General features: G+C 46.1%; 1 protein-coding gene and 1 long non-coding RNA gene across 6 annotated transcripts in view; one reads left to right on the forward strand and one right to left on the reverse strand.

Annotated features, from left to right (window-relative positions):
* The window catches only part of CHD3 (chromodomain helicase DNA binding protein 3), a 62,408-nt gene extending 50,735 nt beyond the window's left edge, over positions 1-11,673 (forward strand). For all 5 annotated transcript variants that reach the window (XM_081835583.1, XM_081835582.1, XM_081835581.1 and 2 more), the window contains exons 30-40: positions 2,339-2,504; positions 3,311-3,429; positions 3,843-3,996; positions 4,461-4,562; positions 5,070-5,210; positions 5,537-5,645; positions 7,272-7,404; positions 7,999-8,194; positions 9,288-9,451; positions 9,733-9,859; positions 10,684-11,673. In XM_081835583.1, the coding sequence (XP_081691709.1) occupies positions 2,339-2,504; positions 3,311-3,429; positions 3,843-3,996; positions 4,461-4,562; positions 5,070-5,210; positions 5,537-5,645; positions 7,272-7,404; positions 7,999-8,194; positions 9,288-9,451; positions 9,733-9,859; positions 10,684-10,781 (1,509 nt within the window). In that variant the 3' untranslated portion in view covers positions 10,782-11,673. The remainder of the gene's footprint in view (positions 1-2,338; positions 2,505-3,310; positions 3,430-3,842; positions 3,997-4,460; positions 4,563-5,069; positions 5,211-5,536; positions 5,646-7,271; positions 7,405-7,998; positions 8,195-9,287; positions 9,452-9,732; positions 9,860-10,683) is intronic.
* The window catches only part of LOC309326855, a 185,557-nt gene extending 171,392 nt beyond the window's left edge, over positions 1-14,165 (reverse strand). The window contains exon 1 of the long non-coding RNA XR_014150394.1: positions 14,108-14,165. This is a non-coding gene — a long non-coding RNA (uncharacterized lncRNA). The remainder of the gene's footprint in view (positions 1-14,107) is intronic.
* Positions 14,166-15,500: the final 1,335 nt, after the last annotated feature.

The raw sequence follows: 15,500 nt of genomic DNA on the forward strand, positions 1-15,500 counted from the left end.
CTACCAATAGAATTATTTAAGACCTATATAGATTGGTGGGCAGAACCCTTAGCCCAACTGTTTACGCTTATAGATAAATATGGGATCATACCTGAGACATGGCTAAGATCAATAATTATTCCAATCTTTAAAAATGGCGACCCAAAAGAACCAAGGAATTATAGACCGATAAGCCTTCTATCAGTGATAGGGAAAATCTACGCTAAGCACCTCTTATCTAAACTCCTTACCTGGATGAAAAATCTAAATTTACCAGGGAAAGAACAAATAGGTTTCTCCAAAGGTTGCTCCACACTAGACCACTGTCTTATACTTATGCATCTGGTTGAAAAATACAGATTCCAAAGGCAATCTAAGATATACGCTGCTTTTGTAGATTTTCGTGGTGCATTCGACTCAATTGACCGCCCAAAGTTGTGGAGGAAACTCGCAGAATTAAAAATTGATCAGCGCCTATTGATTCTAATGCAAAATCTACACTCTTCCAATACCTGTCAAGTCAAACTTAACATCAAAGGTCACCTTTCATCAGACATCCCAATCTCGAAAGGGGTAAAACAAGGGTGTATTCTTGCCCCCTTTCTATTTAATTTATTTTTATCAGACTTGCCAGATTACCTTCAAAAAATAGAATCACATGCCCCTAAACTTAATCAGAAACCAGTTCCTCTCTTACTATATGCAGACGATGCTGTCCTACTATCCTTAACGAGCTTGGGTCTGAAACGTCTTATATCTTCACTGATCCTCTATTGCGAATGTAACAAACTCTCTATAAACTATGAGAAGACAAAAATTTTGGTCTTCTCGAATGGTTGGAAATTAGAGAAATGGAAAATAAGAGGGCAAGAAATCCAACAAGTGAAAATCTATAGGTATCTGGGAATCTTATTCCAGAGCAATTTAGGGTGGGCAACCCATCGCACAAATGCCATAAAACAGGCAAAGTGCATCTCATCAGCAGTTGCCCGTTTTCATTATCAGAAAGGTAATCAATTTATTCCTGCGGCAAATCAGATATTTCAAACAAAAGTGCAATCCCAGATATTTTATGGAATCCCGCTATGGGTCCAAGCATATAACAATGATTTAAAAAAGATTCACTCTAGCTTTCTGAGACGTATTCTTGGACTCCCAGCTACGATCAAATATGAAACAATGTGTGCAGAAATAGGCATACACACAATGGAATATTGGGCATGGTCCACCTCAATAAAGTATTGGTTACGCTGCCACTTTCGCTGCCCTCCATCAAGTCTGCTCGCTGATTTGCTCAAAGACTCCTATAAATCAAGATGGTATCAGCACCTCGAAAAAAAGATTGAATCTTTAGGCATCGAGCTGGAGCCCCTGTACAATTCTAATGAGCAATATATTTCCCATAATATCCTAACTAGACTAAAGGATGTCGAGAGACAAAATATTATGGCAGCTGTAAACAAAATTTGCTCCCCCATATTCTATGAATTAAATATCTTAGATAGCAGAGCCAATTACGTCACTAAACTAATAATCCCAGCCCAACGTAGGGCTTTTATGCTGGCCCGTTTGAATGTTTTTCCCTCAGCATTTGTCAGGGGAAGATATCAAAACATTCCTAGAAACAAGAGACTCTGCAGATGCTCTATGAATGTCCCGGACACTGTAGAGCATATTCTCCTTCATTGCCCATTGTACAGTACGCTCCGTCAACGCGTGCTGTCCCCTCTTTTGGGTGGTCTGGAACCGCAGCAAGGTGAATGTGTGGGATTCTACCTATCCGACGTTGACCAAAGGGTAACGGCGGGGGTAGCCGAGTTTTTGGTAGCAGTCCTCCAAGGAGCAGGTTAACAAGGAAAACCACTGACTCTATATGTATATATATATATGCATTTAGCAAACTGCTGCCTTTTTATATATATTTTAAGGCTTTTATATGTTATTTTCTCTTTTAAGGTTTTATTTCCATAATGCCTAATAAAGGTTTGATAAAGTAAGTAAGTAAGTAGTACCCTTATTATTTTCAAGTCTTCAGCATCTCTTTGAATTTTAAAATTCTCATCATACAAAAGTGAGATACTTAAATGCCATGAGACCGAACCACAGTTTTTGTCTGCTTTTAGGCTATTAGCATGATTTTTTAAAGGCAATGAATGGGAATGCCAGTATTTTGTTGTGGGTTTTTTTCTGTTTGGAAACATCTTGACTGCAGAATCTCTTCTATGAGAGCCTGACTGAGTCCATGGGATCCTCCTCCCTTCCTCAATATTTCTACTGTTGGGCTTGTTCTTGCAGCCCTTATCTAACACAGCTAAAATGTCTTTGCTCACAGTGGGCTGCATATCTTTTTATATGGCAGGTGCAAGAGTTTGAACACATTAATGGTCGCTGGAGCATGCCTGAATTGATGCCTGACCCTAGCGCTGACTCCAAAAAGTCATCCCGAGCTTCGTCTCCCACCATCAAAACCTCCACCACCACCCCAGACCCCAGCTGCACCAATACCCCCTGCACCTCCAAGCCAGGTATGCCCCCTGGAGCATCTCTTGGTGGGGGGTGGGAGGAACTCCAAATCACTTCCAACCAAGAGGCCAGAGACCCTCCTAATGGGTTCAGAATCTGGCCAGTAGGTGAAGGTATTTTCCTTCATGTTGCTAGTCTCTTAGGATGTCTATCCTGCCATATCTCTGAGCATTGGGGCTGGCTACATTTATTCATTCCAAATAGATATCATTCTCAAAAGAGCTTAGAATTTTGTCCCTGGGTCTAAGACGAAGTCACTTTACATTGATACCGGTGTACAGTGGTGCCCCGCAAGATGAATGCCTCGCAAGACGGAAAACCCACTAGACGAAAGGGTTTTCCGTTTTGGAGGTGCTTCGCAAAACGAATTTCTTATGGGCTTGCTTCGCAAGACGAAAATGTCTTGCGAGTTCCTGCTGTTTCCCCCCCCCTTTTTCTAAGCCGCTTATCTGCTTATCCGCTAAGCCGCTAAAAGCCGCTAATAGCGCGAATCCGCTAAGCCGTCAACGGGCTTGCTTCGCAAGATGAAAAAACCGCTAGACGAAGAGACTCGTGGAACGGATTAATTTCGTCTTGCGAGGCACCACTGTAAATGAAACCAGATTCAGTTTAAGAAGGTGGCTGTATTAATGCTAGCATACGTTAGATAAAAACTTGGTTTGTTAAAATGATAAGCGTCATGTGGATTTGAATGGCTGCAGTTTATCTTGGCTTTGGATTGGTCCTAAGGTGTACAGGATTATAGCGCAAATGTGTTTTTGAAGAAGGAGAGGATGACTGACTGTTACCTTGGTGTCCATCCCACCAGCTACCCCGGCTCCCAGTGACAAAGGAGATGGGGCAACCCTGGCAGAAAAGGAGGACCCAGAAGCCAAAGATGAGAAGCCGGAGAAAGAAGCCAAGGGTGGCGAGAAAATGGAGGTTGAGGTTTGTGTTTGTGCAAGGGAGGGGTTCTTTCAGGTGGTCCTCCAGGCAATAGAGCTGCCTGGTTTGGTGTACCTTGTGGGGGGAGATATTTTGGGAATGTTTTCAAAAGCAGTGCTCCTGGGGAAATTACCAGCATTGTTGCTACTGAAGGCAACAGCCAAACATTCTGTGGATGTGCCCTGCTCTCTTCTTCCCACTAGTTTTGATATTAAAGGCTTCTGGCCTTTAGAAACAGCATGAAGATTCCACTGTTAAGCAGTAGCTCCACTTGCAGACAGTGAAACTTCAACCACACAATCCCCTTTAGTAGCGCTACATCATCTCTAATTCACTTCCCTGCTGTGTGGAGTTCCTAGCAATGTATCACTAGCTCAAAGGGTGGTGGAAAATGGTTTTTATTTTGCATTTCTCAGCCTTCAGCCCCCGAGCAGCCCACTTCTGCCACCTTCTCAGGGGAAAAAGCGGAAATGGAGTCGTCCAAGAAGCCCGACCAGGAGGGATTGGTAGCACTTGGGGAGAAGGAGACAGAAGCCGAGCCCGCAGTCAAGGAAGAGAAAGAGAAATTGGGTAAAGATTTATAAGGATGGGGATGGAGGGGGAATGGTTCTAGATCTGAGCACAAGACTGTCCTTCTTTGGGAATGTAGGGGAAATGCATTTGAGTAATAAAAGAAGGTGCAAATGTGCCTCAAGGATCTTCACCTGCTCTTTACTGTCAAGGAATGTGGACCTGAGAAGGGCTTGTCATCAGTGGGAGCTCCAACCAAACCTCTACCTTGCTTGTATCTTCTCTGGATGGTGTGTAGTATTGTTGCGGAGGTAGTGTCCATTGTTCTATGGGACACCCCCCTACATGTGTCATGATAAGCAACCAATGTTCTGTTTTCAAAGAGGGCAAGAAGCTTTGGCTGTTCCTTTTGGGGGGAAATGGTAACAGATTACAGTATAGTGAAGATCCTACACAGCACTGTATGACATCAGATACTCCAAGTGACACCCCCATACCTCACATTTTCCCTGCACTTTCCAAAGTTCCAGATGCTGATCCCGAAAAACTCGTGGCAGATGAGAAACCCACAGAGAGTGATGAGAGTAAGGAAAAGGCTGATGGAGAGGCACAAGAAGTGAAGAAAGGTAACATGGGCTTTATGAGGCAGAAGTGTAGAGGGATGAACCCATATGTGGTCGCAGGGCTTGAACTAAAGCCCTTTGCAACCTAGAGCTGAATCTGTGTCACGATCCAGGGGTTAGGCAAGTTGGGGGAAATGTGCAGTTTAGGACTCTCACTGGGAAGGGGTCATGTGATACTTTCCAGTTTTTAATTCCCCCTCCCCACATTTTGCCTTGTCCTGGTTTCTGGGAATGGCCCGATGGCAGGATTTGAAGGTCCTGTTTGGGAAAGGACAAAGACCACCAGTCTCTGATCCCCCTTCCCACTCCAGAAATTGGCTGACATGTGCAGGGTGACTCCACATGGTCTTGAGGGAGGGAAGCAGGCCTTAGATTTGAGGGTGTGGCTAATGTAGAATTTTGCCAGCCCCCTCCAGCGGGAAGCCTGGGAGAGGGACACAGAAGCGGGATGGAGAATTCAGGGCTTGATGGCCTCTTTCACCTCCCTCTTCTCACCTTCCCTCTTAAAAGAAGAGGCAAAAGCCGAGAGGGAGCCTGGAAAAGAGCCCAAAGCTAGCAGCATCAAAGATGAAAACCGGAACAATGGCAAGAAGGAGGAGAAGACCGAGAAGCCCCGATTCATGTTCAACATAGCCGACGGTGGCTTCACGGGTATGTTGTGGCTTCGGGTGCAGACCCACAATGTGGAGATGAGCCTGTGCTGGGATAGAGAGTGACCTGGCAAGTGTGTATGTGTGTGTGTGTAGGTGTGTAGAGAGCGGCCCCCTCCCTTGTTTGGGCCAACTAGGGAAAGAAGCTCTCTCCCTTAAGTGGATAATGTGTGAACTAGGTCACTTAGTGTGGAAGTAACTTGTACTGTTTGAAACGTTGGGTGCCAGCTGGGTCACCTTGTGAAGAGAAGCAACTTAATTTTGCCAGGAGTTCATTGAGAGTAGCACTGACTGTGGACATCTCTTCCCCCCACCCCCTCTCTTCAGAACTCCACACCCTGTGGCAGAACGAGGAGCGAGCCGCCATCTCCTCCAGTAAGCTTAACGAGATCTGGCACCGCCGACATGACTACTGGCTACTGGCGGGCATTGTCCTGTATCCTTTGACCCAGGAGAGCAGTATGTGTGTGGGTGTGGGTGTGGTGATTCATGGCAAGTAAGGAGAGCCAAGCTCACCTCCTGGAAACCCCTACTTGTTTTTTTAAAAAAAATAATATTTATTACTTTTAAAAGGAAAGAAGACAGAAGAGAAAAAACAAAAGAGAGAGAAAAAAGAAAAAAAAGACAATACAATGCAATATATAAACAGTACAAAACACAACCTAAACCCATTAAACTAAACACATTAAACTAAACAAAACAAAACCCACTCCCTAACCCTAACCCTAAACAAAACAAAACAAAACAAAAACAATTTAAAAAAAATACATCCCCCCTTTTCGATACTCTTTCTTTCATTCCCTTGTTTCCTCGACCTCCTCTCACCTCCCTTTTTGTATTCCACTACTACTAGTTATTTCAGCAAATCCTTTCCATCTTTCTCTATTCTTTATCATATTATAAATAACATATTTTTTTAACCTTATTTTAACATTAAAACTAAAATACTTATATATACTTAACCCCTTATAACATTTCTGCTAAATCCATAAAATATCAATCCACCATTTTTCTATCACTCATTAATTTTGCGATACTTCTATATTTAAACTTTAAATTTTCCAATCTTCTTCCATCAACTCCTCTCCCTGGTTTCGGATTCTGCCAGTCCTTTCCGTCAATTCCATAAAGTCCATCAACCTGGAGATCTTATGTCCGAGGCTCTTAACTCTTTTCCAGGAAACCCCTACTTGAGCTCTTCCTCAGCGAAAGGTGCAGCCCTTGGCGAGAGATGTGGCAGTACAGAGAGGCGAGTAACAGAAATATAGGATTAGTGCCTAACCTGGGAGTGGGCTTGGTTATGGCACTCTCCTCCAGTATTGACCACTGGCTGATTCAAAGGGAGATTTGGCACCTTCTGAACAGCTGTCTAGAGCAGGGATAAGACCCAGCGACTGTTCTCTGTGCTAGGAATGTCCGCTGCTGGCATTCTGTATAGCAAACATGACTTCAGTGTTTCCCCTTCTTGAATGCTGCTGACAGTGGAGAAAAAGAGTCCTAGCATGGGAGAAGAGCCTAGCAGCTGCTCAGGGGCTGCCCTGCTGCTCCTGGAGGATTACCCAACCATTGCCGAGCAGGCATTAGGACCCAGCATCTTCTCCTTCTAGCCTTGAAAGGAAACATTCCATAGGCAGTCACCTGCCCAAAAGGTTTTCTCCTAATCATGCCGTGATCCCAAGCATCTTTGCCCAGCAGGGCTCAACGGGACTTCTTCCCCAGGTGTCTTTTAATATTTCATACCAAGTCTGCCACCTCCTCCATTCCTTTATTTCTGAGGAAAACAAAGGTTCAAACACTTTTTCTTGCTGCTTTATGCTTTTTTATGTTTATGGAGCTGTGTGTGTTGACAGGGAACAGCAGATCCAGACTTTCTCTCATTGCTTCAGGGCTGGGAAAGGCATTTTATGGCCTCTTGGTTCAGGGTAGATAACCATGCAGAACCATAAGCTGTAGACTGTGACTTCATGCCAGGAAGTTCCTTGTTCCCCTGCCTTGCTGGGAAGTGGCAGTGGGTTCTCTGTGGCCTGTGAAGATTCCTTAATGCCCCTGCACCTCTCTACAGTCACGGCTACGCTCGCTGGCAGGATATCCAGAATGACAACCAGTTCGCCATCATCAATGAGCCCTTTAAGACCGAAGCCAACAAGGGGAACTTTTTGGAGATGAAGAACAAGTTCCTTGCCAGAAGATTCAAGGTGTGGATGAATTGATGGGACCAGAGAGTAGAATCAAGGGCTTGGGGACGGTTGGCAGTCAAATGACTACTTCAGGCAAAGCAGTCTATGTAATTCAAAAGCTTGCTTTTAGCATTTTGAAGCTAAAGTTGAAGCTGTGTTAACGTTGGCAGTGTAACCAGAGGTTGCCGATCTGACGATGTCATCGGCTTCTGAAATAAACCAGGCGTATATCCAGACAATTATATATTTCCACAATCGCAAATGTATTTTGGGGTGCAAAATAATCTCAGCTTTTATAAACAGGTTTCTGGTCCTTATGGTTATGAAAATAAGTTTGAATCTAATGCCTGGGGAGAACCTGAAATCCTTAAAGTGGGGTAGTGGAGGTGTAAGCCTTTCAGGGGTACTTCAGTATTCTGCATAGTTTAATTTCCCTCTTTGTGGCTTAGAAGAGCCAGAATTAACTGGATTTGTTTAAACTAATCAGTACTGAAGAATCTGCAAATTATTGCCCAGTCCTGGTTTTGGTTACCTTGAGAGGAAAGCCACGTTGGGCCAAATGGCAGTTTTTCAAAGCACCTCATTTTCCTTCTCTCCATTTCCTTCCTTCAGCTTCTGGAGCAAGCCCTGGTGATTGAAGAGCAGCTGCGGAGAGCCGCCTACCTGAACATGACACAGGACCCCAGCCACCCGGCCATGGCCCTCAACACCCGCTTTGCTGAGGTGGAGTGTTTGGCCGAGAGCCACCAGCACTTGTCCAAGGAATCTCTGGCTGGCAACAAGCCTGCCAACGCCGTCCTGCACAAGGGTAAGAGGCGGGCGGGTAGGAGGGCCCGGAGAGGACAGTCCATGTGAACCCCCTACACCCCGCCCCCCACGCCTCTGTGCAGCGTCCTCCTTCTGTACCACATTCTGAATCCATTAAAGTGCGGTTGTGATCAGCAAAGCCGCTGTGTACAGTTGTCTCCTTGATCCTGCTCTGTGTATCTCTGGTGTATCTGCTTTGGTCTCTCCATGGAGTATCCACAAATATCTTCTGAGTATCTGCCAACAATCCTTTGTGTGCTTGCTGGACATCTGCAAAACATCTTTTTATCTTCTGAACATTTCCCCTCTCCCTCTCTGTCCCAAGCATGACTGCTGAGTAGTCCACTGAGTATCTTTCGGTGTAGCAGTGGAATTATGCCCTCCGGACTATCCTCTTACACAATCATATTCAGTGCTTTTGATGTATCTTTTCTTTTTTTAAAGTCCCCATAAAATCCTCTTGAGTTTCACATGGAGCGCTTCTGAGATACCTGGCTCCATGCACTTTTAAGTATCACTTGTGTATTTCTCCACCAAATATTCTGTGAGTAGCACTGGTTCACATTTGTCCCCATCCACGTGTCTCTTAAATATTTTGCTGTCTCTGGTACATTTCTCAAGTATATCTGGTTTGTTTTCCTGTGAGTTTCTCTGGTGTGTCCCCCACCCTCCCAAATACTGTGTGAGCATCCTTTGCATTTAGTCTCCCATCTTGGTTCATTCATTTCCCTCCATCTGCTTGGACTCATCCGAGAGTCTCCAGTGCCTGGTAGCTATCCTTTGGGAGAGTATTTCCTCTGTGCTTGGTGATGAACAATCTGGCAAGTGGGCCAAATCCCTTCTCTATGGCAGGTGGACAGAAATAATGGATAGATCTTCTAGCTCATTTTAGGAGTGTCCATGGAGTGAGCTTGGCTCAGGAGCAAATCTCACGCCGCTGCCCCAGCCCCCATGAACTTGGTGAAATGCAGGATAGGTTTGGCAAGGGGTTCTAGGGTTCCAGGAGAGGTTGCCTGTTAACCTGGGCTCTGCCCCCCCCCTGACAGATTTCGGTCTCTTTCTCCTTCTGTCTCCTCCTTTCTCTCTCCTACCAGTGCTGAACCAGCTTGAGGAGCTTCTCAGTGACATGAAAGCGGACGTAACGCGCCTGCCAGCCACGCTCTCTCGCATCCCTCCAATTGCCGCCCGCCTCCAGATGTCCGAACGCAGCATCCTCAGCCGCTTGGCAAGCAAGGGGAACGAGACACAGACTGCCCCGGTAACTGTCCGCTCCCTGCTCCACTCTCATTCCCCTGACTGGCTAGTGAAGTGGGGTGGAGGGCAGCGCACAACAGGGCCTAACATGGTTTTGCTTCTATTGGTGTGAAGGCAGCCTGGAACACAACTGATAAAACAGGTTGTGAAACTTTTAAGACTTGGAGGGATGGTCCTTCCAGACAGACATATTATTACCACCTGTTCTCTTGTGGCATTTCTCTGCCTTGTGGCTGGAGTTCAGTTGCCCTCTCCCTCTTCTTTTTTCTTCTTCCCTTCTTACAGGCCTTCCCCCCCGGGCCCTATGCCACCCCTCCAAGCTTTGGGGGCTCCTTTGGTGCCACCCCTGGCGGAACGCTCCCCACTATGGGTGCCAACTACAGCCAAATGCCAACTGGCTCCTTCATCACAGGTTGGTTGTGGGTGAGTGGGGAAAGAGCAGGCAAGGGCAAATTGAAACTGCATGTAGGATCTCTGACCACAGTTCACCCTCCCCACCCCCACTGTTGTGGGTCCAGCGGGGGGGGGGGTTGTCTCCTTCCTGGACCAAAATACATCCTTAGAGCAACAAATCAGAATAAGCATTTTTGATACTCTGGCATTCCTGTCTTTGACATGGGACCCTAGATAGCATTCTCTGATCCAGTCACTAACCAGACTCATACCTACTTAACAATGAAACCCATCGAGGAATGAAGATTCCTGGGTAGTCTGGGGGAAGAAAGGTCAATAAATGGGTGTTGAAGGAAGTCCAGCAATCGTAGCTTCTCTCCTTGGCTCAAGGATGTCAGAACATGGAAGTTGATGAGGGATTTTCATGGTTGGTTGCTTTTTCAGTGCCTCTAAAAAATGGTATACAGCAAAATACGTTTGGCATTTTATGATTTTATTAAATTTCACCACCACCACCACCCTGCACAATACCATTTTGAGGCTTTGCCTCTTTTTCTCCTTTCTGATGCTGATGGTGGCTTTCTAAAAAGATTAGAACATGTGAGCGGGGAAAGAAGTGTGTTTTGTGGTTGCTAGCCAAAACAGCAGCTTCTGTGGTCAGAAGTGGGCTATGCAGTGGTGGCGACTTATAGCGGGGGATGGCTCTCACCACCAGTATGCCCTTCTCCTCTTGTTCCTTCTCAGTGGGCAGGAGGGAGCACCAGGCAAGAGTTGGGAGCTGCATGTCTGAGTCGTTCCTCTAGCTAACCCTGCCTTTTTCTCTCTCTGCTTGTGCAACTGCAGCCAACGGTCCCCCTGTGATTGTGAAGAAGGAAAAAGAAGGAGAGAGCCTGGAGAAGAAAGAGGCGAAAAGTGGGGAGGTGATTTGCATAGACGACTGATGGGGCACCTGGGCTAACTTGCCTACCTGGTCGCTTCTGGACAGGTTCTGCCTCTGGCAGAAGGGAGGGGCACATGGTTCCCCTCGAGCCTCTCCTCTTTTATTTTCTGATCACGTTGGTGGCTTTGCCTGGGCGGTGGGGAGGGTGGGTGAATAATGCCCACCTCAACCTCCTGTGTTAGATTTAGTTGCTGTCTCCCAAGCGCCTCCTCTCTCCCTTCTTGGGTGTGGGGAGGCAGGTCTCAAAACCAGCCGGGGATAAATGTTTGGGAGCCAGGGCCCATCTGGGTTCTGTTTCTGGCCAGAGGCTTTTAAGTGGAATTGGAATTAGGCTCCCAGGGCTCCACCTTTGGAGTCTCCTGCTTGTGACAGGGGAGGGGGCTGCCTGCCTTGCGGCATTAGCTCCTGGCAGTGCTGAACCTTTGAGAAGCACTGCAAAGTGACTCTATAAATATGAATATATATATAATGTATACACACTCATCCTGTATGTTTAACCCCCTTCCCACTTGTGCTTGGACCCCTTGCAGGGGCGATAATGGGGCAGTCGGGAGGGGGACACACTCCCTAGCCATGTTCTGTTCTGAGAACGCATAGTGTGGGGAGCAAACTCCACCACCATCTCCCTGCATCTGGAACTCTGGGGAAGCCAGATCCCGAAGGTGCGCTCCTTCCAGGAGTGTCCCCTGCTTTGAGCGGGCGGGCAAGGGGCCTGCCTCTTTGCCCCTTCTTCCTGCCAGCCTCTTCCTCAGAAGCAAGTTGTTGGAGGAGGAGGGGGGCAGGGAGGAGGGGCAACAGGGCCAGCTCTGCGCTCCTGGATTTTGTTGCCGGATCTCAAGTCACTTCTTGTTTAAATCTTACAGAATAAAGGCACTGTTTCCTTGGCTACATCACCTGGGTGCATTGTGCCTCCTTTGTGTGGGTGGCTTGGAAGAAATGGGGCTCTGGCAGCGCTTGAAAGGGGAGGCTAGGTCTGCTGTTGAGTCATTTGTTTCCACTGCAGTTTCTGTGTCATTTTCACATAATCTAAAAGGTTGCTTTGGCACATTTAAAAAAGGTACACATAAGCGTTGAAGATGAAATTTGTTAGCAGTTGTGTGTGCTGAGCTTACAATGCTCTCCGCCATCTGCACCTTTGCAAAATATGAACATGCTGTGACTTACACATGGATTTAACGTAAGCACCTTTCCATGCAATACTGTTAACAGATAAAACAAGGCTTGAAGAAATGGGGTGAATAGCAGCATTTGCCTTTCTCGCGCAGAGGATTTTGGAAATGTTCAGCCCTTGTTATTGAAGAGGGGAAAATGGGTATGGAGGAACAGCTCAAGATTATTTTTATTTATTTATTCAGGTTTCCTCCCACCTCTCCTCTTGGTGCAAATAGCAGCTCACACCCACAATAAAACACATACGTTAAGGCAAGTGGCAATCTACAAGCCAAAAGCAGAGCAGGCAAAGCCCATAAATGAAGCCGGCCGCCAATTAAGAAAAACGAGTGATGACTAAAATGCAAGCAAAGACCCATGTAAATCCAGTGCTCTTTACCTGTTGGCAGAAGGAGGGTGAGGGCCTGGCGGGACTCCCTGGGAAGGGCATTTCAGAGCCTGTGCTCTGAGCCTGAAGTTAAGGAGTGCAATACAAATGCCCAAAAGGTCCCCAAGGCTTGAGATTGCTCAGGACTAGGCATGGAAGGAGAAGGTTGATGCGTTATATGCTCTCAACCATTTATACTAAAGATTGGCAATAGGGAAGAAAAGGAGATGATGTCCAAATTGAGCCATCCACCAGCAAGTCCCATTTCTGGGACAGCAGGAGGAACCTGGAAGGGCCAAGTGAGGTTATTCGTGTGGTGCAGGTGCAAAGCTGGAGGGGGCCAAAAATGAAGATGGTCTGGCTTTGCTCTTCAGTGCAGCCATATAGGCCGTTTAGAGATTTCACTCTTGAAAACTCTTGATAGTTCAGTTGGTAGAGCATGAGACTCTTAATCTCAGGGTCGTGGGTTCGAGCCCCACATTGGACAAAAGATTCCTGCATTGCAGGGGGTTGGACTAGATGAGCCTCATGGTCTAAAATTCTATGAAAGAAAACAAGACTAAAGAAAAAACAAAGCAAGTGGTGAAGTTTATGGCACAAGCTAGGAACCCTTCCCACCAGCAGAGGTCAGCCTAACCCTCTGCAAAAAGCTCTGCAGGAAAATCTAACCTTTTGTTCCAGCCACTGAAGTTCTGAGAAAGCCATGGCAAGGTACAGCTGCTGTGAAGGGACTGAACGAAAATCACAGGCAACCAGGCTCTTTCTGTTCAGCTATCTAGAGCATCTCTCATCAGGGTAGCCTCTTTGATGTCTTCACCCACCCAGCTGTCCTGACCCATCACAGATTGTAAGAGCACTACCAAAAAGAAATTTACAAGGGTTTTCTTACGCCAAGCTGTTGAACACACAGCTTTTCTGGCACATACTTTTTTTTTTAAAGGGTCACACTGCCATCCAAAACATCTGGAGGACACCGGGTTGGGGGAAGGCTGCTTGGCTGAATTCCTATTGGTGCAATAGAGGAAACTAGGAAGTGTCATGGTGTTTAGTCAGACCATTGGGCCACCAAGCTCAGTTCCATTGACATGTGACTGGCAATAGTTCGACTTTCACACCAAAGTCTTGCCCTGCCTAGAGACCACCTGGGGCCTTCTGCATGCAAAACTACGGCCATTCCTCCTACACTGCAGGCAACACTTGTATGATTTCCTAGTCTGCTCACTCATTCCCAACCCAGGGTGTGCCCATTCAAAATGGATCGTAATTGGTAGTGGATGCCTGATATATTATTTTCTACTGCAATGTCTTTATTCTCCTCCACTAGTTTGATCTCTACTCCACACACACACACACACACACACACACACACACACACACAGAGAGAGAGAGAGAGAGAGAGTCCCTCACTCTTGCCTAACTCCAGCTGGCAACCCCCCTCCCCCAACTACTCACCCCACTCCCCTTTTGAAAGTTCAGCTAATCACCAGCTTCTTAAAATGAATGAACTCACATAGGAGATTTTACCTAGAGCTGACCCAAGCTCACCATTGAGAGGAGGCAGTGTTTGGAAAACCAGAAAGACAAAAAGCAAAATTTTAGAACCACAAATGTGATACCTGATTTAAATACAGTGATACCTTGGTTTGCATATGTCTTGGTTTGCATTCGTTTTGGATTACAACCACATCAAACCTGGAAATGCGTGTCCCGATTTGCAACCTTTTTTTGGATTACGAACAAATTTGGGGGGAGAGGCCCCATTGGGGAAAGCGCGCCTTGGGTTATACAACCTGTTTTGGTTTACAAACGGACCTCCGGAACGGATTATGGTTGTAAACCAAGGTACCACTGTAGAGCAAAAAAAGTCAAGCAATTCAGAGCTAAAACATAGCCCACAAACTGAGGCAGAATAGGCTCTTCTGTCAATTAGATTGTGAACTTGCTCGCACCATGTTTTGAAGAAAAATATTCATGGTCTATTAAAAAAAAAACGTTCAAGGTAAAAATTACCTCAATTTTCCTTCCACCAAGAGTAACAGCATTACAGTTTCTGCAGTTTTCTATCTATTCAACAGGGAACACCATGAGTTAGCCCTAGAGGGACAATAAGGTTGAGACATATTAGCGGTTAATCTTTTCTCCATTAACACACTGCCAGGCAATTGGACAATTACCTATACTAGTGGGGTCCACACCAACAGGTTGCAAGACTTTCACCTGAGAGTTATTGCTGAAATTAAGCCAATCTCAGACATGGATTCAGTTATAGCAACCCATTATGTACCTCCCATACTCTGTGAAAATTCAATAGATTTATTCATATTATGTTTCTTTCCTACTTTTTAACAAGTACAGGAAGGAAAATGAGCAAGTCATGTGGCTCCATGTATCAATATTAACCCTTAACTTGCAGCAAAAAGCTCCACTTGCTAGATGAATTCTGTATTCTTCAACTCCTGGGTCACAGCAGCAACATTCCCACAGTAACAATATATATGGTGTAAAAAAATCAAAAGTAGGGCCCTTGTAGAACTTTGGGTTGAAAGTGTGTCCTAGGACTGAGGACTAGTGCCATATATCAGGAGTTGCCAACCTTTTTGGACCACTGGGGGCACCAGTCACAAATGGTGGGCTCGCATAACACAAAAGTAGAGATACAGCCCCCAATAACTTTATGCTTGCCATGGGAATCGGCTACGTCCAGGGGTGTCTTTTTAAGAACAGTGTATCAGTGTAACCCATTTTAGAGATCAAGCTGACCCAAATCCTGCCCCAAATTCTCCTTTGGAGTTGTAGACTCACCGTTCACGTTAGGCTTGGCTTGTTAACAGGTTGCTCTCCCGATCACACGCCACTGCCTCAAGGCGATTTCCAACTTCATTTCCAAAATGAGGCTCCTTGGCCGCCAAAAGTTTGAGTCACTTCCCTCCACGTTTGCTGCATCTGTTTGTGTCTGGCTGTGGGCAAGGGTGGACTAGCCAGAGTGAGTCATGCAGATGCCACCCACACAGGCCCATTAAAAGCAGCCCTTGTCCCTAGTCATGGGAGAGAGGCTGGTTGCAGAGTCCAGAGCGATGATTAAACAGGATATGATGGCTTGGAAATTGCTGCAATCCTCTGGATTGCAGAATCGGAAGGAGCCAGGGACAGGTGTGCTAAAGCAAGGAACACAGCAGCCTGAGT

The sequence above is a fragment of the Podarcis erhardii genome (genome assembly GCF_964252035.2).
Source record: "Podarcis erhardii genome assembly, chromosome: 13".
In the NCBI taxonomy this organism is placed as follows: Eukaryota; Metazoa; Chordata; class Lepidosauria; order Squamata; family Lacertidae; genus Podarcis; species Podarcis erhardii.